At 42.1% G+C, this 21185-nt stretch overlaps 1 protein-coding gene and 1 long non-coding RNA gene across 2 annotated transcripts; both read left to right on the top strand.

Annotated features, from left to right (window-relative positions):
* The first annotated feature begins 313 nt into the window (after positions 1-313).
* On the top strand, positions 314-2710 carry LOC133113896 (uncharacterized). Its single transcript, XR_009705512.1, has 2 exons — positions 314-382; positions 1314-2710. It is a non-coding gene; the product is annotated as an uncharacterized LOC133113896 (long non-coding RNA).
* Positions 2711-5024: 2314 nt separating this feature from the next.
* Positions 5025-20489, top strand: LOC133114694 (SEC14-like protein 5). Its single transcript, XM_061224264.1, has 15 exons — positions 5025-5085; positions 6427-6496; positions 9037-9186; positions 9276-9407; positions 9564-9692; positions 10222-10423; positions 11413-11525; positions 12367-12645; positions 12872-12942; positions 14034-14205; positions 14938-15072; positions 15397-15534; positions 15937-16176; positions 16864-17036; positions 17343-20489. The coding sequence occupies exons 2-15, from the start codon at positions 6434-6436 to the stop codon at positions 17446-17448; spliced, it is 2103 nt and encodes a 700-aa protein (XP_061080248.1). The 5' UTR covers positions 5025-5085; positions 6427-6433; the 3' UTR covers positions 17449-20489.
* The last annotated feature ends 696 nt before the right edge of the window (positions 20490-21185 follow it).

The raw sequence follows: 21185 nt of genomic DNA on the forward strand, positions 1-21185 counted from the left end.
AAAAAATAACATAGACTTAATAAAATTAATGTTTCCACTACATTTGAAATATGGAACTAAAAGCTATAAAAAAATATTTGCACTTTATTCACTTTTTAAACGCACTGCTATTTATTTGAACACAACTGTACAGCAGCAGAAGACGAATAAGTCTAAAAAATAAGTGATCGCATTTTGAAAACATTCAGCTGCAGATTATATACAGTACTTGTTTAGCTCATAGCGCTAGAAGTCTGATTATTAGAATAGCTGTGTGCACACCCACTTTGCATTCTTCTGTGTTGTCAGCATGTTTCTGTTTTTCTATTTTTCAAGAACACCTGAGTGTGGGGTTGAAGACTGTAGAGAGTGAAGCCCTCCATATTCTGCACCCAGTGACCAGGTGAGGAACGCCACCTGCTCTCCACTGTCTCCATCTGTAGAGCAACCCACATGACATGTCATAGAAGTCATGAACAGGTTTAATGGCATTTATTGGGTTCAGTTTAATTTATTTTTATTTCTAGTCATAGTTTGGCATTTTACTGCTATTTTTTATGGACAAATATATTTTTAACTCTAGTAAGTGAACTATCCCTTTAAATGTCTGATCGCCAGTGCTCCCTACAGGTAGAATGCTGTATTATGTATGTTTTGATACTGCATTTTGGTCGTATCACATTAATGTCATATCACATTAATAAATGCCTTACAGCCTGGAATTACCGATGTTACCCTAAATACATGTTTTTTTATTTTAATGGGTATTTTATTTTTATTTTAGATATAATTTCTTGAACTCTTCAATACTAATACAATTCAAATATAAAAATACATAGAGATCTGAACTGATAGAATCAATATAAAGCCTACGCTGTTTGTTTCAAGAATCTTGTTTCTCAGTTTTAGCTATTTGGCTAATCCCATATTGAATATGCCACAAAGACAAATAATGAAATATGTCAACTACCCTAATAAAAAACTAAACCTCAACACAAATAGAAATTCAGCACAGCCCCAAACTCAACAAAAACACAAAACTCAAACTCAATACAAAAACAGCAATACAACACAAACTCCACACAAATAAACTCAAATAAAAACTCAAAACAAAACATCACCTGAAGCTCAACTTCTACAGAAACATACTGGAAATTCAACACAAACTCAAAATAACACCCATATATAAATTCTAAACTCAACCTCGAACCCAAACACAAACACAATCTGAAACTTAATTACAAACTCAACACAAATTCAAGCACAAACGTAAAACTCAAGCACAAACTTTCTTTTTTCTTTTCAAACCCATCTTTCTCCTGCTTTTCCTACAGCCTATATTCTCTCTGGCCCCATTCATCAGTTCCTGTCCATCCTGCCAGTAACAGGAAACATCTATACCTGGAAATCACAAAAGAAGACCAAGGACATTGAACTTGGAAAATTTAACTAAAGAAACCCTACCATTAATTGCAAAAAAGACCCAAATTTTTGTATCAACACCACTATGTGTGTTGCAGTATTTTAAAAAGTGTGCAATTTCAGTGTCCTGTTCAGTATCACATTTAAATGGGTGCAGGACCTGAAGCTAGAGAATGCGCTCCATACTCTCCGTGTCTGCAGGAGAAGCAGAGACTGTTCTGCCAAAGGGGGTCTACTTTACTGAGGGACCACTATGTGCACAGGGGAATACTTTGCCACTGTTTGCACTGTACTGTTGCAAATTCAGAGACAAAATGTAGATGTATATAATTTCTCAGAGCCGTGCTACCTACCATTGGATTTTGAAGAGACTCGCTAATGGCCATCAAATGAATTTACATTGTTAAATGTCTGTAAAAACCATGGGTGTGAGGAGACACACTGATCTACATCACTATACTGGGTACACCCCTTTAGTTTATGTCCTGCATTGAACAACGCACGCTCCACATCTGTATGGTTAAAGACTCATCATTTGTAATTTGCCAAAATGTTACATTGTTGTGATATTGTATTATTCTAATATTCTAAGTATGGTGTGAAACATATTATATCATCCTTAAACAGCTATTTCCTGATGTGGACTGTAAACGTCTTTAGCCCGCAGTGGGTTAACCATCTCTAGTTCATATTTTGTTAATTGCGCTATCCTGTTGACATGTACAGGTAGCCCAAGGTACTTTCGTTCCCTCAGCGAAGCCTGGAAGGCAAAACTAGAAAACTTAATAGCGACAGATTAGCGAACTGGTTAGCTCAGTAACATAGATAAAGATAGATTTCATAAAAATACATTCAATAAAAACTGCCTGCAAAGACATTTTTAATTTGATGTATTAGAAATACGTTCTGTGGTTGGCTGAGCTGAACCTGCTTCCTTTCAGGCATGCTTGAGGAGAGGAAAGTACCACGGGCATACAGCTATGCCTGATTTCAAAGTGTTTCTGCCCATCTGTACAGAAGTATTATGTAAAAAGCTGGACTTACATAGAGTATATTGAAAACTGAAATAAATTGCATTATAAAATATATGCACCATAATTTGATATACAGTATAAACATGGCAGGTAGTTGTACTGTTTGTTTTATTTTATAATTTTGCCATATGTGAAATGACATAGTCCTTATTTTTTGAATTTGTACTGTACATTTTGCTGTATATTTGCATATGTGACTTTTTCATAAGGGTCAGGAATTTATCTGCCACCATGTGCTAGACCCCCTTGTGTTGCAATAAAACTACTCCTCTGAATTCTACCGTGGTTGCTCTGTGGTTCCACAGCGTCTATTGCCTTGGATACAACATCAGAAGCCCAGGTATTAATGCAGCATGTATTAATGCAGCATGTATGGCAATACATTGTTGATCCTTGTTCTATAAAATTCCTTCACATCAAACCCACATGTTAAAAAAGTAGTTTTAATTAAAGTGCTTTTACAAATTTTTTTTAGGTCATTTGATGGAATTTTATAGAACAACGATCGACAACAGCATCCTTATACAACTATCAAAGTGCTTTAAAATGCACTCACAGTTTTATCATGATTAAATCTCTACCTTATAAATAGCCTTACTCATTTATATCAAATATTCCTGCTCTGTCATTGCTTAGCGCAAAGAGAGTGGTTAATCCACTGAAGAATACTGGTATAAAAGTGTTTAGCTTTGAATAGATTTCTTGGTATTGACCATGACAGACCACTTACGCCTGTGTTGTATTGGGGTTGGTTATGGACTGTGATTAATCACATTACATTACATTACATTACAGGCATTTGGCAGACGCTCTTATCCAGAGCGACGTACAGTTGATTAGACTAAGCAGGAGACAATCCTCCCCTGGAGCAATGCAGGGTTAAGGGCCTTGCTCAAGGGCCCAACGGCCATGCGGATCTTATTGTGGCTACACCGGGATTAGAACCACCGACCTTGCGTGTCCCAGTCATTTACCTTAACCACTACGCTACAGGCCGCCCCTGTAAAATCACCTTGTGGTTTCATGTGATCTGAGCCATTCAGGATGTTAAACATCATATTGTTGAATTTTCAGAGGCCTACTCTATAGTCCTGTTGAGGGAGGCATATTTCTAATAAATGTTATTTTATTTTACCGCCTGTTAATTACCAGGTACTTACTGGGTAAATACACAGCTACCTGTGAAATTATTGATTTCAGTGTTAAGAACTATGAAACAAAGTCAGTAAGTACTATATCTTAGTAGTATGTAAATACACTCACAGAGCACTTTATTAGGAATATTTTTACTTTATTACACCTACTAATTTGTGCGATTATCTAATTAGCCTATTGTGTGGCAGCAGTGCAATGCATACAATCATGTAGATACGGGTCTTCAGTTAATGCTCACATCAACCATCAGAATGGGGAAAAATGTGATCTAAGTGACTTCGACTGTGGAATGATTGTTGGTGGCAGACATGGTGGTTTGAATATCTCTATTTGAATAACTGCTGATCTCCTGGGAATTTCATGCACACTAGTCTCTAGAGTTGCAATTAATGGTGCACAAATAAATAAATAAATCCATTGAGCAGCAGTTCTGTAGACAGATATGCCTTGTTATGAGTGACGTCAGATGAGAATGGCCAGCCTGGTCAAAGCTGACAGAAACCTAAATAACCACACATTACAACAGTGGTAAGCAGAAGAGCATCTCTGAACACACAACAGATCATAACTTAAGTGGATAGGCTACAGGAGTAGAAGTCTAAAAGATACGTCCAATAAATACCTAATAAAGTGCTTATTGAGTGTTACAGGTACTATTTACCTCTGAAATTAAAATAGTTAGGCCTAGCTTACAAGTACTGTGCCTGCTACTTACCCAGTAAATACTAGATCATTAACGGGCTGTTATTCCGCTGTTTTGGCCGGCCTCTATGCCAGGAGTATGCTCAGTTGACAAAGTTCAATTATTACAAACCTGGAAAAATGCTTCATGAGCCATTTATGAATGCTCTCAGGTACTGTGTTCAGAAATGACACTAAAGGCAACAAGCCAAAAAATGACAAAAGAGGTTTTGCTGCTTCCATACCCAAATGTGTTAACCCTACGTGTAGGCCACACGACGGACTATGTGCATCTGTATCCAATTATCCAACGAAAACGCGATCAGGATGATAGCTAGTTGGCGATTTGCAACACTTCCATCAGTCGGATGTCGGTGACATACAAAATTAACGGCGGCCAGCAAGCAATGGAAATATATTGGTGTTGAAATGTAATTGTCGGTAAACAATTCCAAAAACGTACGACGCCGGAGAAGCGCACAGTTCCAGACAATGATTGATTTGTAGTCGCTCCTTTAAACCACGGCACATCGTCGAAGTGATAGTTAGGATATATATCTATTAAAACAAAAACATTTATTTAAAGTCTATGCAGAGCAGATTACATTTAAATAGTATTTTAAGAGGGAGCACAGACGCAAAGCAAAGAACGCCATGCCACAAACGCCTCTGTAAAAGTGACAAATGAATACGCAATTGTTCTGTGGTCAGAAAACACGCGCGGAACGTAAATCTGAATGCACAAAAATGTATGCGAGGGAAGCAGATAGGAATCCTACGGTAGATACGCTGCCCGGGCGCTGTACAGTTTGTAGTAAGTAGTTTGTTTTATTATTATTATTATTATTATTATTATTATTATTATTATTATTATTATTATTATTATTTAACCGTAGGCTATTATGTTCCCTGTGTGAAGTTCGTTTTTAATGTGTCTTCATTAAACTGTTGCTTTATGACTGCATGGGACTGTGGTAATATGATTAATACGTTGCTTGGATACAAGCATTTGTCCTTGCTAAACATATTAACTCATAAGGCTTGAAGTCAGCGTCTTAAAAAGTTTTCAGTGGAATCGATCACATTTCGCATGCCGCCTAGCTGCATCTTAAGATGATTCAGAAGTCCTCGTCGCTACTGCATTTACAGTTATCATAACATATATAATGAATAGCGTAGTGAATTCCTCAGATTTTGACGGTTGTGCGACGTTTATCCAATAACAATTTAGCCTACGTCATCGTCAATAATGATTCCAAACACCCCTCTATAAATATTGGAGAGGTAATAACAGATTGGTGTCTGTCATTGATTAAATTATATTTATATAAACGGGAGAATGACAACATCCTTCGATGCATCTAAATGCATTATAAAGCCGGAGCACTGGCATTTGCGTCAGTGTTATACTACACCCTTTTAATAATAATAATAATAATAATAATAATAATAATAATAATAATAATAATATATTTATTATGAACAGGACATGTATGGCCTGTGGTCATATTAAATTGTGTGCCATTTACTATTGTACAGCATCGTGTTCTGTCCTCTAAAGACATAAGGGAGTAAAATACCTAGTCATACCTTCATCCAGAGAAGTAGCTGTGATTGGGTGGAACAGTCACACCTTAACCCAGAGAAGTAGCTGTGATTGGGCGGAACAGTCACACCTTAACCCAGAGAAGTAGCTGTGATTCGGCGGAACAGTCATACCTTAGCCCAGAGAAGTAGCTGTGATTGGGCAGATCAGTAATACCTTAACCCAGGGAAGTAGCTGTGATTGGGCAGATCAGTCATACCTTCAAGTTGCGGTGATTGGGTGGACTTTGAGATATTGTTCAAAGAAACCCAGAGAAGGTTATGGGAACACTCAAACGTGCACCTTTGTTTTCTGTTGGCGGCCTGACAGAAAACTTGCCAACATGCTCTCAAATAATTGGCTAAAGTCTGCAGAGAACAGTACAGTAGTAGATTGTGCCACATATACTGCATAAAGCTGCAGTGGTGTGTTGCTGTCTCTAGAACCCTTCAGATGACTGCCCTCAAATTTAAGTCTCTCTCCTGGATCAAGCTGAATTACCAGCTTAGTGACATTGTTCCATTTACTAACTGATTCATTATTCTTTTGAATGCCATCTTCTCCTTTCAGAGCCAAAATGGTGCAGAAATACCAGTCTCCAGTCAGAATACACAAGTACCCCTTTGAAATGGTGATGGCGGTGAGTACAGTGGAATCGTAAGGGGCAGATACGCCTTGGTCTTAAGGGAAGGCTTTGATGTGTGTCAAACACAATATCCAATCCTCTTTGAGGTCTTAAATTCAGATGAGTGCTATGCATTCCCAGACAGCAAATATTCTGTTAAAGAAAATACATGTAATGGTGTTTATGGGGATTTCAGCCCTGGAAATAGCATTTTCTCCACAACTATAATGTAGATGAGCTCCAGTTATAAGGTCAAACTCTAAAAGCATGTGTGAGAGCATGCTGTAATTCTCTGTCACATTGTGTACTTCCTGTAGCGTAGTGGTTTAGATATATGATTGGGGCAGGCACGGTTGGTGGTTCAAATCCCAGTGTAGCCACAATGAGATCCTCACAGCCCTACATTGCTCCAGGGGAGGATTGTCTCCTGCTTAGTCTAATCAACTGTACGTCGCTCTGGAAAAGAGCGTCTGCCAAATGCCTGTAATGTAAGTATAAGTCTGTAAGTATTTGGAAAGTGAGACATTTTTTGTTGTTTTCTCCCCAGCAAACAAATGGTTTAAATTATGCAATCACTACAAAGTGCAGACTTTCAGCTTTCATTTGAAGGTTTTTACATCCCTATTCGTTGAACCATGTAGGAATTACAGCCTTTTTATACATTTTATACGTAAAAAATGCATTTCATGCATAAAAGAGCTTGTAAAAGAGCTAGAGTTGATCTTGTATTTGGAGTGGTTGTTGACTCTCAACATGAGGACCAAAGAGGTGTCAATGCCAGTAAAGCAGGCCATCATCAGGCTGAAAATCTGATTTGGCATAGGCAAAAAATTAGGCGTGTCAAAATCAACTGTTTGGTACATTATTATGGAGCCTGAATGCACTATGTATAAAAAGGGCTGCATTTTTTACATGGTTCACCCAATATGTATCTGAAAACCCTCAAATGTCTGTACTTTAACGACATAGTGATTGTTTTATTTCAACTGTGTATTTGCTGGAGTACAGGGCTAAAAACGAAAATGTGTCACTGTCCAAATACTTATGGACTACACTATAAGTCTGCACGGTGCATAACAGTGCATAATTTATGTGGGTAGTTTATAACAATCTCTGCATGGCGTGTTACGCTATTTAATTTATATGTCTCTCTGCAGTGCATTACATTGTGTGGTTTATATTAGTATCTGCATGGTGTGTTAGTGTGTAGTTTAAACCCCCAGTATTGGGAGTAGCAGTAGATAATTTAAACCTCCAGCATTGTAACAGTGTGTAGTTTAAATAAACCGTGAGCATTGTACCAGCCTTGCAGAAGTTTGGAGGCCTTCTTCAGGCATGCTTGTCATCTCGTAGGCCGCTTAGTTACTTATGGTAAATATTTGCCTGGGCCCTTGTTTGTGGCCTGCCCACCCACACTGCCGGGCAGAGAGCTGGTACAGACGGGCATTGTGGGGCACAGGCCAGCTGCTGGGAGCCGAGCGAGTGTGAGGGACAATTGTTCCCCTGCATTTCCTGGACCCGCACAAGGGGCAGGGCCTCTGGCTGTCCAAAGAGAAGGGCACACGCATCGCCCATTATTCCGTCTCTTTCAGGGCGGGAGAGGCCCGTACACTGGAGCACTCATAATGTACTCGCTCTCAGAGAATAAAGGTTCTTCAGCTTGTCTCAATATAGGAACCATAATTAGTTCTTTATGGAACCTTCTATCATAGGTGTGAAGTGTGAAAGCTCCCACACAATGAACCGTTAAACTAGATGGGGCTCTTCTGTGGAATCATGGGGTTTGATTTTGGTTTGATTTCTTACATTTTCCAATAACCTTATTTGTAAAGTGTTTTTCTTGGCGGACAAAGAGCTTTTTTTATTGAATAAGATAAGTTACTGAGAACACTGTAAATAGATATGTCATGCCAAGGTGTGGTGTACTATTTAGGTCAAAACATAAATCCATTTGTTTGCTAAGATGGGCAAATGCCAGGTGTGTCATGTGACAGAATTTGCCTGTGGACAGAACAGGATCTTCATTAAATGAAATTAAAGGGTAAACAAATTAAAGGGGTGATACAGGTATTTGGGCTGATGTTCTGTCCCAGCTGTATAAGTGGTGGTTAATGCAGGCATTTGGGCTGATTTGGGGGTGTCCTGTCCCAGGTGTATAAGTGATGGTTAATGCAGGTATTTGGGCTGATTTGGCTTGTCCTTTCCCAGGTGTATAAGTGGCGGTTAATGCAGGTATTTGGGCTGATTTGGGGGTTTCCTGTCCCAGGTGTATAAGTGGCGGTTAATGCAGGTATTTGGGCTGATTTGGCTTGTCCTTTCCCAGGTGTATAAGTGGTGGTTAATGCAGGTATTTGGGGTGATGAGGAGGTGTCCTGTTCCAGGTGTATAAGTGATGGTTAATGCAGGTATTTGGGCTGATTTGGGGGTGTCCTGTCCCAGGTGTATAAGTGGCGGTTAATGCAGGTATTTGGGCTGATTTGGGGGTGTCCTGTCCCAGGTGTATAAGTGACGGTTAATGCAGGTATTTGGGCTGATTTGAGGGTGTCCCTTCCCAGGCGTATGAGAGGCGCTTTCCCACCTGTCCCCTGATCCCCGTCTTCCTGGGCAGCGTGATTCTCAGCGAGGACGTCAGCGCGGACGGCTCCTTGCGAACAGTCCAGCGCAGATGCCAGCTACACGTGGAGGCCCCACGCCTCCTTAAGAAGGTGAGGCCGCAGACCGGCGCAGAAAAACCCTGAACATCAGACTCAGTCTGACTCAACTGATGTGAGTGTGAGAGGTCTCCTCTGTGCAGATGGCAGGTGTGGAGCACATCTACTTCATTCAGACGAACACGTACAACTGGAAGGACAGGACTCTGTTCATCGAGGCCCACAACGAGACCTTTGAGAGCCGAGTGACTGTCACAGAGACCTGCTGTTATAGCGTGAGTCCCATACGTATGAAAAGGGCTGTAATTCTTACACAGTTCACCCAAGAGGGATGTAAAAACAATCAACCACATTGTGATTGCTTTATTTAAACTGTTTGTTTGCGGGAGTACAGAGCAACAAACATCTGTCTGCTTTAACTGTCCTGACAGGTCCACACTGAGAATGAGGATTGGACCTGTTTTGAGCAGTCCGCCTCCCTGGACATCAAGTCTTTCTTTGGATTCGAGAGCACTGTGGAGAAGATCGCTTTGAAACAGTACACTGCGAACATCAAGCGGGTAACTGCTACAGTGATAGGATGCACATCTTTTTGTTATCTAAGATTATATAAGATTTCCCGAATCAAACTCTTGCAAAAGAGGTATTTTGTTCTGTCCACTCATTCTAATTTTAACTCATAATTGTCATGTTAGATTGGGTTTTGAATTTTTCGCCAAATATAATGGCTGATGTTGATTTTGCTCTGATTGGCTAAATGTGACTTGCCAAAGACCAATGGTCTCACCAATACGGTTTAATGCTTGTCTTAAAGTAAATACAAAACTTAATAAATAAAATTATTTCATTAAATGAAAGAAGTTATCAAATCCTAATCACCCCTGTGAAAAAGTAATTGGTCCCGTAATAACTGGTTGCACCACCTTTAGCCAAAGTAACTGCAACCAAACCTTTCCTATAATTTGATATCAGTCTTTTAACAACAATTCATAATGTAATACAATTTGTTATTTCCCTAACAGTTTTGTCCAAAGTGACTTATAGTTGATTAGACTGTGGCCGTGAAGGCTGACCTGTGTTAACTGGCAGGGTAAGGAGGTGATTGAGCACTACGTGAACGAGCTGATCGCGGAGGGAATTTGTGAAATCCCACGCTGGGTCCCTCCGGAGCGGGCCGGCCGGACCGAGCCCTCCACCCTGCTCTGCGCCCTCTCTCCTCAGCCCTCACCGGACACGGGGTCAGACCTGGACCCCCCCTCAGATAGCCCTGTGGAGGGGGCTGCAGCTGACGGTGAGAGAGGGGAGGGGGTGGGGGGTCTCTTTAAAGTGATCTTACAGCGCTATGCACTAACGCAACGTTTCATACTGTGGTCATGTTCTAGATGATGTGCAGACATTATCGATAACATAATGAGAACTTTATCTTATGAGAACACCTTTAATTAGTGCTTTTGTTATTGGCAAATGAAATATGCATGGCAATGGCTGTAGCCAGCTGTTCCCCAGGGTGAATCTGTCACTCAGGGTAGGAGTAGCTCCTCCCACTCTGCTCACTAGTGACCCCTCTGGCAGAGTGGGCACCTGCAGTCTGTCTGTATCAGCTGCTGGTGGAGCTAAGCTAACCAGCTAAGATATGCTGTGAAATACAGTGTGACAGGTTTTGCACAAAGCAAACTGCTACTATATCACATTACATTTATTTTTACTTGATTTGTTTGCAGAAATACGTTTTTGGTTTACCGTGGGTTTTCAGAATACTCTGTGCATACCTCTGAAACTGTTTTACTTTCAAATCAAATACGTAATTGTTTAGATCCAAATACTTTTCTGTGCTCAATTGATCTTTCCTGGTGCAATTGAACCAAAGAAGAGGCCCAGAAGTGAAGTTGAAGAGAGTATTTCATAGGTTTCAATAAACCAGACAAGCCAAGTAAAGCAAAGAAAAATATTTGAATCCAAAACAATGACATATTTGGCCCTGGTCTGATTACAGTTTACTCTCTTTTTACTTGACTGGCTTTTAACAGACACTCGTATCCAGAGTGACTACCAATGAAAAGAGGTGCAATGATCAGGGAACAGCTCCCCAGAGTGGGAAAGACGTCTCAAGAGAGACGGCAAGTGCAAAAGCGGAGACTCGGTTGACAACTCGTCAACCACTCTATTGAACGTGAAACAAAGTTATGCAAACAAGAGCAAAACTGCCCGAATGAGCATTAATCTACATTTTACAAGCATTTGATTGAGTAGAGGTTTCATCACATGTCCTCAATCTTTCAGCAGACAAGTTAGATGCTGACTACATTGAGCGTTACCTTGGGAACCTGACACTGATGCAGGAGAGCTGTCTCATTCAGCTCAGACAGTGGCTGCAGGAGACACATAAAGGAAAGGTACCGTTTCTACAGTCTGTACCGAACATAATGTTCCTGTACCCTGTTCCTATGGTCTGTACTGAGTCACAAAGACACTGTTCCTATGGTCTGTACTGAATCATGTAGTCAAGTGTTGAGGGTGTTAGAGGGATGGTGGTAAAACCTATACATAAAGTACTGCATTTAAAGTCCACTCACCAAGTAACAGGAGGAGATATTTAAGGGGACTCATGACCACTTCTGGGATTTGGGATTTCGAACATTTGGAGCGCATAGATTACATTACATTACATTATTGGCATTTGGCAGACGCTCTTATCCAGAGCGACGTACAACAAAGTGCATACCCATAACCAGGGATAAGTTCGCTGAAAGACCCTAGAGGTAAGTACAATTTCAACTGCTACCTGTACAACAAAGATAAGGACAAGAGGTTTTTTTTTTTTTTTTTTTTTTTTTGAACAAACAAACAAAACAGAGCAAAAGTCACCAAAGTTAACTATCCAAACACTGCTTACCTAGCCAACTAAAAATACCGATACACAAAGCAAGTCACAGAGACAACAATTAAGGTTCACAGGGAGGTAGGGAGGGATGGGGAGAGGTGCTGCTTGAAGAGGTGTGTCTTCAGCTTGCGCTTGAAGGTGGGGAGAGATTCTATAGTTCTGACCTCAACGGGGAGTTCGTTCCACCACCGTGGAGCCAGAACAGACAGTAGTCGTGAGCGTGAGGTGGAGGTTCTGAGAGGGGGAGGTGCCAAGCGGCCTGTGGAGGCTGAACGAAGAGGTCTGGCAGGGGTGTAGGGTCTGATGATTTTTTGCAGATAAGCTTAGACACTGAGAACCCCTCATTCTCGCAGATCCCCAAAGACGAGCACATCCTCCGCTTCCTGCGGGCGCGGGACTTCAGCCTGGACAAGGCGCGGGACATGCTGTGCCAGTCGCTCAGCTGGAGGAAGGAGCACCAGATAGACTACATCCTGGGCGCTTGGGCGCTCCCTGCCTGCCTGGAGGAGTACTACGCCGGCGGGTGGCACTTCCACGACAGCAGCGGGCGGCCGCTGTACGTCCTGCGGCTGGGACAGATGGACACCAAGGGCCTGGTGAAGGCCCTGGGGGAGGAAGCCCTGCTCAGGCACGTGAGTGCTCTAGCGACACCTGTCTTCACAACAGGGCACTCGCCCCACACACAATCTCATCACAGATCGGAGGAGGCCTCGCCTCAGTGCTGTTCCAAGATTTATGAGTTTTCTGAATTTGATTCCGCCTGAATTTGAAATATCCAACATGGAAGGGTAGGGTAAGGGACCACAGATGGTGTCATTTGATGTAAATGACATTGTTGTCTGGATGTGATCTCCTCAGGTGCTGTCAATCAATGAGGAAGGACAGAAAAGATGCGAGGAGAACACTAAAATATTTGGCAGACCAATCACGTGAGTGTGCTGTCAACCTTGGTCCCACTGTAGGCCAATCATATGAGTGCATTACTAACCATGATCTCTCTGCAGACCAATCACGTGAGCACAATACCAACCATCTCAGAGCAATTTTTAAAATGCTTTTTCCTGTTTTTTCTCCAATAATGCTTACATTGCAGTGTTTGTCAGGACTTCATACTTCAGAGCTTGTTCTCTGAAGTATAAGATATCTGCCACAACTTCTTATCACACCTCAGCTTGGAAAAGCTAGTTGGAAAATACAAAACTTGTTTTGAGTCAGAGGGAAAATGTACAGCTCAGCTCGTACAATTGTGGTGACCAGATCGACCAGCTGACTGAGACCCTCTCATAGATACTGGTAAAATGTTCAGAGAAGCATGTTCCAGACAGAAAGGGTACAGTCCTGTGGAAGAGTTCTGAATGGTAGTGAAAACGGAGGTTTGATAGGTGCAGAATGTGTAACCTGTATGCATATTATGAGCAAAACATTGAAGTCAATGACGCAAACCAATTCACAATCCACAACACAATCAAATTCAAAGAGCTGCTTTCCGCCGGAGAATGGCGGCTTTTTCAAACAAGAGACGGAAATGGCCAATCTGGGACAAACTGGAAGGAAATCAAAGATAATCATGCAAGCAGCAAAATAAGCGAATGTAACAAAAATGATGTTTGTCACTCTGTGTGCTGAGGTGCTAGATGTTTTCCTCTGTGTGCTGAGGTGCTAGATGTTTGTAACTCTGAGTGCACAGGTGCTAGATGTTTGTCACTCTGTGTGCTCAGGTGCTAGATGTTTTCCTCTGTGTGCTCAGGTGCCAGATGTTTGTCACGGTGTGCTCAGGTGCTAGATGTTCGTCCCTCTGTGTGATGAGGTGCTGGATGTTCGTCCCTCTGTGTGCTGAGGTGCTGGATGTTCGTCCCTCTGTGTGCTGAGGTGCTAGATATTCGTCCCTCTGTGTGCTGAGGTGCTGGATGTTCATCCCTCTGTGTGCTCAGGTGCTGGATGTTTTCCTCTGTGTGCTCAGGTGCCAGATGTTTGTCACTGTGTGCTCAGGTGCTAGATGTTTGTCACTTTGTGTGCTCAGGTGCTGGACATGTCTGCTGGACCTGGAGAATCTGAGCACCAGACACCTGTGGAGGCCGGGGGTGAAGGCACTGCTGAGGATCATCGAGGTGGTGGAGGCCAACTACCCCGAGACACTAGGGCGGCTCCTGATTGTACGCGCACCCCGTGTGTTCCCCGTGCTCTGGACCCTGGTGAGTCAGCCTCTCTGTGCCACTGAGCAGGGGATGCATGGGTTCCTGCAGATTTAACAGATGCCTGCATAGTGCATGCTTTTATGCACTGAGTTGCTCTCACATGATTTGTTGATTAGATATTTGCATTTAGGGTGGCACGGATGGTGCAGTGGGTAGCACTGCCGCCTCACAGCAAGGAGGTCCTGGGTTCGAATCCCCGTCGGCCCGGGGCCTCTCTGTGCGGAGTTTGCATGTTCTCCCCGTGTTTGCGTGGGTTTCCTCCGGGTACTCCGGTTTCCTCCCACAGTCCAAAGACATGCACGTTAGGCTGATTGGAGAGTCTAAATTGCCCATAGGTATGAGTGCGTGAGTGAATGGTGTGTGTGCCCTGCGATGGACTGGCGACCTGTCCAGGGTGTATTCCTGCCTTTCGCCCAATGTATGCTGGGATAGGCTCCAGCCCCCCTGTGACCCTATTCAGGATAAGCGGGTTAAGATAATGGATGGATGGATGGATGGATATTTGCATTTACAAGATGGTGTAAAGGTGTACCTAATAAAGTGCTCCGAGTCTGTTTCACAGGATTCACAACGTTCAACCCTCTTAATGAGCATTTTGAAGAAATACCATCACATAATGTAGAAGCATCACAAACTAAAGTACTTAAAAAAATGTGAATTATTATTCTGGAACTGTAAATTTGTGTTGGGATCAGATATTTTAATTGTTTGCGTTTTGTCTGAGTTTAGATAAGCCCATTCATAAACGAGAACACACGACAGAAGTTCCTGGTCTGCAGTGGAAACAGTTATCAGGGCGTGGGAGGGCTGGAAGACTACATCAGTAAAGAGGTCATCCCAGACTTCCTTGGCGGGGATTGTCTTGTAAGCGTCTTCACTTCCAAATACCTTTTTAAACAGAAAATAGTTTTAATCACACAGTCCACTTAACGGCTTTAAAACACACATGGCTGAGGACATTATTGTGTGACATTAATTTAAAATGTTTATAATATAATGTGAAGTGCATCAATAGGAGTGTGGCGAAAGACATTTCTGCTCAGCTATTTCTGAAAAACTGTGTATAAACACTATATATAACACCAGCAACACTTCAGGGCATATGCCTTAGTCCATTAGCACATCAAGCTTAGCCATGGTGCACATTCCTGCTTCATTCACTGAAGTTCAACTTCCTGACTTTGGCAGTGCTCTGTACCAGAAGGAGGCCCGGTTCCTAAATCCCTGTATCAGACCCAGGAAGAGCTGCAGAACTCAGGACCCGTCAGTCTGCTGGCAGAGACCATCTACCAGTTGGCTTACATCGTCCAGGGGGAACCGCATGAGGTGATTCCAGCACAGGCCCGGCCAGTCCAGTCTCTTCCTAAGTGTTACTGCTCTTAACTGTCACTGATGCAGCTGGGCTCCTGTCATTGTGTCTGACCCTACAAATCAGGCAATTACAACACAATCGCAACAGTGAAGAAAGACCAGAATGCTCTTATAAACAGCAGAAACTGGACTGTCAGTTCTTCAGAATGTCCTCATGACCAATATCAATTGGATGGTCACTTGTTCCAAATGTCCTTATGACCAATAGAAACTGGAAGGTCAGGTCTTCACAGCATCCTTATGAACAATAGAAACTGGATGGTCACTTCAGGGTTCAGAATGTCTTCATGAGCAATAGAAATTGGACAGTCTGTTTTTTCAGAAGGCCATGACTAACATCGTGTTTCTTGCTTCAAGTTCTTCATAGAGATCCCAGAGAGTTCCTCTGTTATCACCTGGGATTTCGATGTCTTGAAGGGGGATGTCTTGTTCAACATCTTCCGCTCCAAACGGCTGCCCCTGGCAGTGGATAAGAGCACGCCGGCCTTGGCCCCGAATGTGCGCAGTGTCCAGCTGACAGAGAAGAGCGGGGCGTCTGGTGTGGACTATGGCAGGGTGGAGACTCCCCTCATGTGTCGGGAGGGGGAGAGCATCCAGGTGTGTGCCTCATTTCATACGTCTTCACTGTATGTGGCATATTACCTGTGTGTACCATATAAAGTCTCGGTTAATTTGGCTTTGTATGCCGTTTGCACTGCGCTATATGGATTTATCCTGAAATCAAAATTTTTTAAATCTGAATTTTGATGAAACAATATGTCTATGTTGAGAGACAGTGAAAGAAAGCTCACAGATTAGAGTGATCAGTAGTGAAGTGTTAGCGGTAGTCATAGAGCAGTAGTGAAGTGTTAGCGGTAGTCATAGAACAGTAGTGAAGTGTTAGCGGTAGCCATAGAGCAGTAGTGAAGTGTTAGCGGTAGCCATAGAGCAGTATTGAAGTGTTAGCGGTAGTCATAGAGCAGTAGTGAAGTGTTAGCGGTAGTCATAGAGCAGTATTGAAGTGTTAGCGGTAGTCATAGAACAGTAGTGAAGTGTTAGCGGTAGCCATAGAGCAGTAGTGAAGTGTTAGCGGTAGTCATAGAGCAGTAGTGAAGTGTTAGCGGTAGTCATAGAGCAGTATTAAGGTGTTAGCGGTAGTCATAGAGCAGTAGTGAAGTGTTAGCGGTAGTCATAGAGCAGTAGTGAAGTGTTAGCGGTAGTCATAGAGCAGTAGTGAAGTGTTAGCGGTAGTCATAGAGCATGGGATAAAGTGGTGGTGATACAAGTGTTTCCTGACACCTGCAGGGCTCCCATATCACCCGCTGGCCTGGCCGCTATATCCTGCAGTGGAGGGCAGCCAACCACCTCTCTGGCTCCACCCTGCCTACTGTAGAAGACGTGCTAGCCACCCTGCAGGGCTCCACCCACAAGTGCAAAATCATGTACTACACCGAGGTGCTGGCCTCCCACGACTTCAGGTAGAGTGAGGTGGCGTGAGTGTGTGGGTGGTGTTTCTGTGTGTACAGCACACCTGCGTGCATTGGGTACCTGTGTGGTGTATTGAGCACCTAAGAGGATTGTGTACCTGTGTGTTGTAGCTCAGTGCACCCGTGGGGGTTGTGTACCTGTGTGTTGCAGCTCAGTGCACCCGTGGGGAGTGTGTACCTGTGTGTGGATTGTGTACCTGTGTGTTGTAGCTCAGTGCACCCATGTGGATTGTATACCTGTGTGTTGTGGATTGTATAAATGTGTGTTGTGGATTGTGTACCCGTGTGTTTGCGCAGGGGGTCCATGACCAGTTTGGAGTCGTGCCAGAGCGGGTTCTCCCAGCTGAGCGCTGCCACCACATCCTCCAGCCAATCACAATCCAGCTCACTCATCTCCAGATAGGCCCTCAGGAGAATGAGCAGGATGCTCAAAAATAATCTGCATGGAAAAGCGGTCAGAAGGAACCTTTCCTGCAGCCTCATTACAAAAGCCAATGTTTGAAGTCTGCAACACAACACTGAGAAGCCAGAGTCGTTTCCGGAACAAAGTGCTGTGGACTGAAGAAACCAAAACGTAACTCTTTGGCCACAACCACCAAAGATACATCTGGAGAAAAATTGGAAGCATTTGAAGAAAAGAACATGTTGCCTACTGTTAATCATGGTGGTGGATCTATTCAAAGCAACTGTACGTTAAAATGTCCATAAGCATGTCACGTTTTTGCTTGCTCCCTGCAGAGGTTGCATTAACTTCTTTTCCATTTAGAAAATCAGGGGTGTTCACCGTACATGCATATGCATAAACACAAATACCAATGAGTACACTAAGGGCAGGAAGCAGTGGCACTTTACACAACAGTTCAGGTATTGCAAACTTTAAATTAAGCTGTGTTTTTAAACAATAATGTGTGGAACAGCACTATGTGAGATTCTGTTTTTAACATAGTTTTGGAGCTTTTCATATTATTCTAGAGCTTTCGATTTGTGTTCCATACTGATCCGAGTAAAATAATTGCAATTTTGGGAGAAGTATGCATATTTTAGGGAAGTGCTATTTTTCCAGGCTGTTTGTAAAATGATTTCCCACGTGACTTGATGTCCATTTTTTCATAGATATCAGATGACATTGCTAAATGTTAACACAGAGCGCTGACCACAGGAGGCAGAGGAGCAAGAGGAATCGGGGTCTGGGGCAGGGTTAGACTCAAAGAGCCTACTGCTGTTTGCGTGTGGGCCTTTAAACAACGATGTCAAGAGTAGTACAGTGTTACCAAGCTGCCTTTATTTAGCACAGCGGTGAACAGAAAGATAACTCAATGACTCATTCAGAGGCTTGAAACTTAACCCAGCCAACCCAAAGAGCAACTCACCATTCAGAGAAGCAGCAGTGATACTGCAGTGATCATCAGGACAAACTGTGCAGAAAAACTCTGGAGCTCGTTCCAAAAAACAGGATTACTGAGATACCAGACAATTGCACCAAAAAAAAAAAAAAAAACCTCTCTGAAATCTGCAAGAACGGACTGAATTAAAAAGCGCTGTTCCGGGTTTTACCTTGTGCAGTTATCCGGGTAACCCTGTAATCGTGCTTTGTGGAACAGGCCCCCCAGACGGCACTGCAGGACTGTTCTCTGAAATTCGAAAGCCATATGAGCTTGAGCAGTGTACTGCAGTGTTCAGCATAGCAGTGCACTGCTCTTCCCAGTTCATACTCCTTTTTTGTTGCTTAAACTGAAGGGCATCTAATTTGGTGCTTTAGATTTGTCATAGACTTATCTGTGACCTTGGGCTCTGGAAAATAGCTTAATAGTAATAACAACAACAACAACAACAACAAGTATTCATATGATTATTGTCGTCTTATAAAATGAGGATGCCTTGAATTTAGAATGGCCACAGTATTGTTATATTGGCATCAACATTTCAGCATACAAATTGAATTAAAAGCTTAATATTCTGTTTCAACCTTCATTACCATAAAATGTAAAAGGGCTAAGATATTTCTAATGTATTGAATGGGTGAAGAAACATAGTTGTAAACTAATGTTTGGGTGAAGTTCATTTTAACTAACAGTGGTCTGTTTTGACATGATACATAACAAGTAAAATAATAGCCATGTGCTACTTAATGTCTCTAATAGCCTTTCTTTTGAGACTGTGTGACCAGTTTTCTATTTAACCATCTAAGGACGGTTTCTGATTCTTAAAGAAATCAATAAATCAATCCCTTGGTATGTGTTCAATTTATTCACCAAAACCTTTTTTTCTTCAAACTCAAACACTTACTGTATAAATTGAAGACATTTATTTAACTTCACTTTAAATTACTGAACTGATATTTAGTTGCATAACCATTGTTTTTTATAACTGCTGTGCATCTGCGTTGCATGGAGTCAACCAACTTCTGGCACCTAGCAACAGGTATTTCAGCCCAGGATGAACAAACTACATTCCACAGTTCTTGTGGAGTTTTGGGTTTTGCTTCAGAAACTACATTTTTAATGTCACCCCACAAATTTTCAATGGGTTTGAGGTCAGGGGATTGAGCTGGCCATTACCTCAATCCTTTTTGTCTGGAGCCAAGGTGTTGCTTGCTTACTCATGTGTTTGGGGTCGTTGTCTTGTTGAAACACCCATTTCAGGGGCATTTCCTCTTAGGCATACAGCAACATAATCTCTTCAAGTATTCTGATGTATTCAAACTGATCCATGATCCCTGGTATATGATAAATAGGCCCAACACCATAGTATGAAAAACATCCCCATACCATGATTTTGCGCCTCCATGCTTCACTGTCTTCACAGTGTACTGTGGCTTGAATTCAGTACCCAGGGGTTGTCTGACGTACTGTCGACGACCACTAGACCCGAAAAGAAAAATTTTACTCTCATCAGTCCACAGAATGTTACGCCATTTCTCTTTGGGCCAATCGATGCGTTCCTTGGCATATTTTAACCGATTCTGCACATGCCATTTTTTCAACAATGGTGCTTTACAGGGGCTTCCAGCTGATAGCTTAGCTTCGATCAAATGTCTTCTGACTGTAACAGCACTTACATGTAATTGTAGATCATCTTTGATCATTTTTTCTGGAGCTGATGAATGGCTGAATCTTTGCCATTCTGATTATTCTTTGATCCATTTTAACAGTAGTTGGTCGTTTTCTTCTGCGTGTTTCGGGTTTTTGTTGTCATTTTAAAGCATTTGAAATCATTTTAGCTGAGCATCCTATAATTTGCTGCACCTCTTAATACGTTTTCCCCTCTCCAATCAACTTTTTAATCAAATGACGTTCCTCCGAACAACGTTTGGAACGGACCATTTTTCTTAGCAATTAAGAAGGAAATATATTTCATAACAATGTGATTGCTTCCCTTCTTCCTTAATAAAGGACAATTAATGACACCTGTTTTTTCACAGAATGAATAAATTCTCTAATTAAACTCCACACTGCTATTATTTTGAACACGCCCCTTTCAATGAATGAGTCAATTACTCAGAACAAGCAGCATGCATGTTATGACAGTCTACTGTTTTTCTATTACACTACTACATCTACAAGTAAATTATTTGCCATGCAGAAATATCACTACTACTAACAACTGGGGTTCATCAGTTTACTGATATCGTACTAATATTTTTTTTAACACAACTGCACTTGTGGCCAATGGATAAAACCGTTACTTTACACAGAAACCACACACAAACCCAGTCACCAAAGGCACATATAAAAATGCACCAAACACATTATTATTGCATTTATTTATTGTCCAAGTACCTTTGAAAGAGGACTGCACATCCCAGTATAGTGTAGCATATTCGGGGTGCTGAAGTGCTCAACTGGCTCAAGTCTTGGGAAAATGTACATATTTACAAAAAAAACAGGTTTCTCCAAACAGGGAAAAGATAACGTACAACAAAATGGCCACCGCCTTGATATAAACAAGCCCACTGACGTTGGGGTACAGCAGTGAACGGATTAAAAAGGCACTCTGTGATATAGTTACATTAGCCTATCTTGAGTTACGAGACACTTTTTAGACTTTAACAGTAGTCTACCAACTGTTAAAAACAGACAGCCTGTTTAAAAAACGCAACACAGATAAAGATCACCACACCGGCACAAATGCCAGTAAGGG

Source organism: Conger conger, chromosome 16 (assembly GCF_963514075.1).
Source record: "Conger conger chromosome 16, fConCon1.1, whole genome shotgun sequence".
NCBI lineage: Eukaryota > Metazoa > Chordata > Actinopteri > Anguilliformes > Congridae > Conger > Conger conger.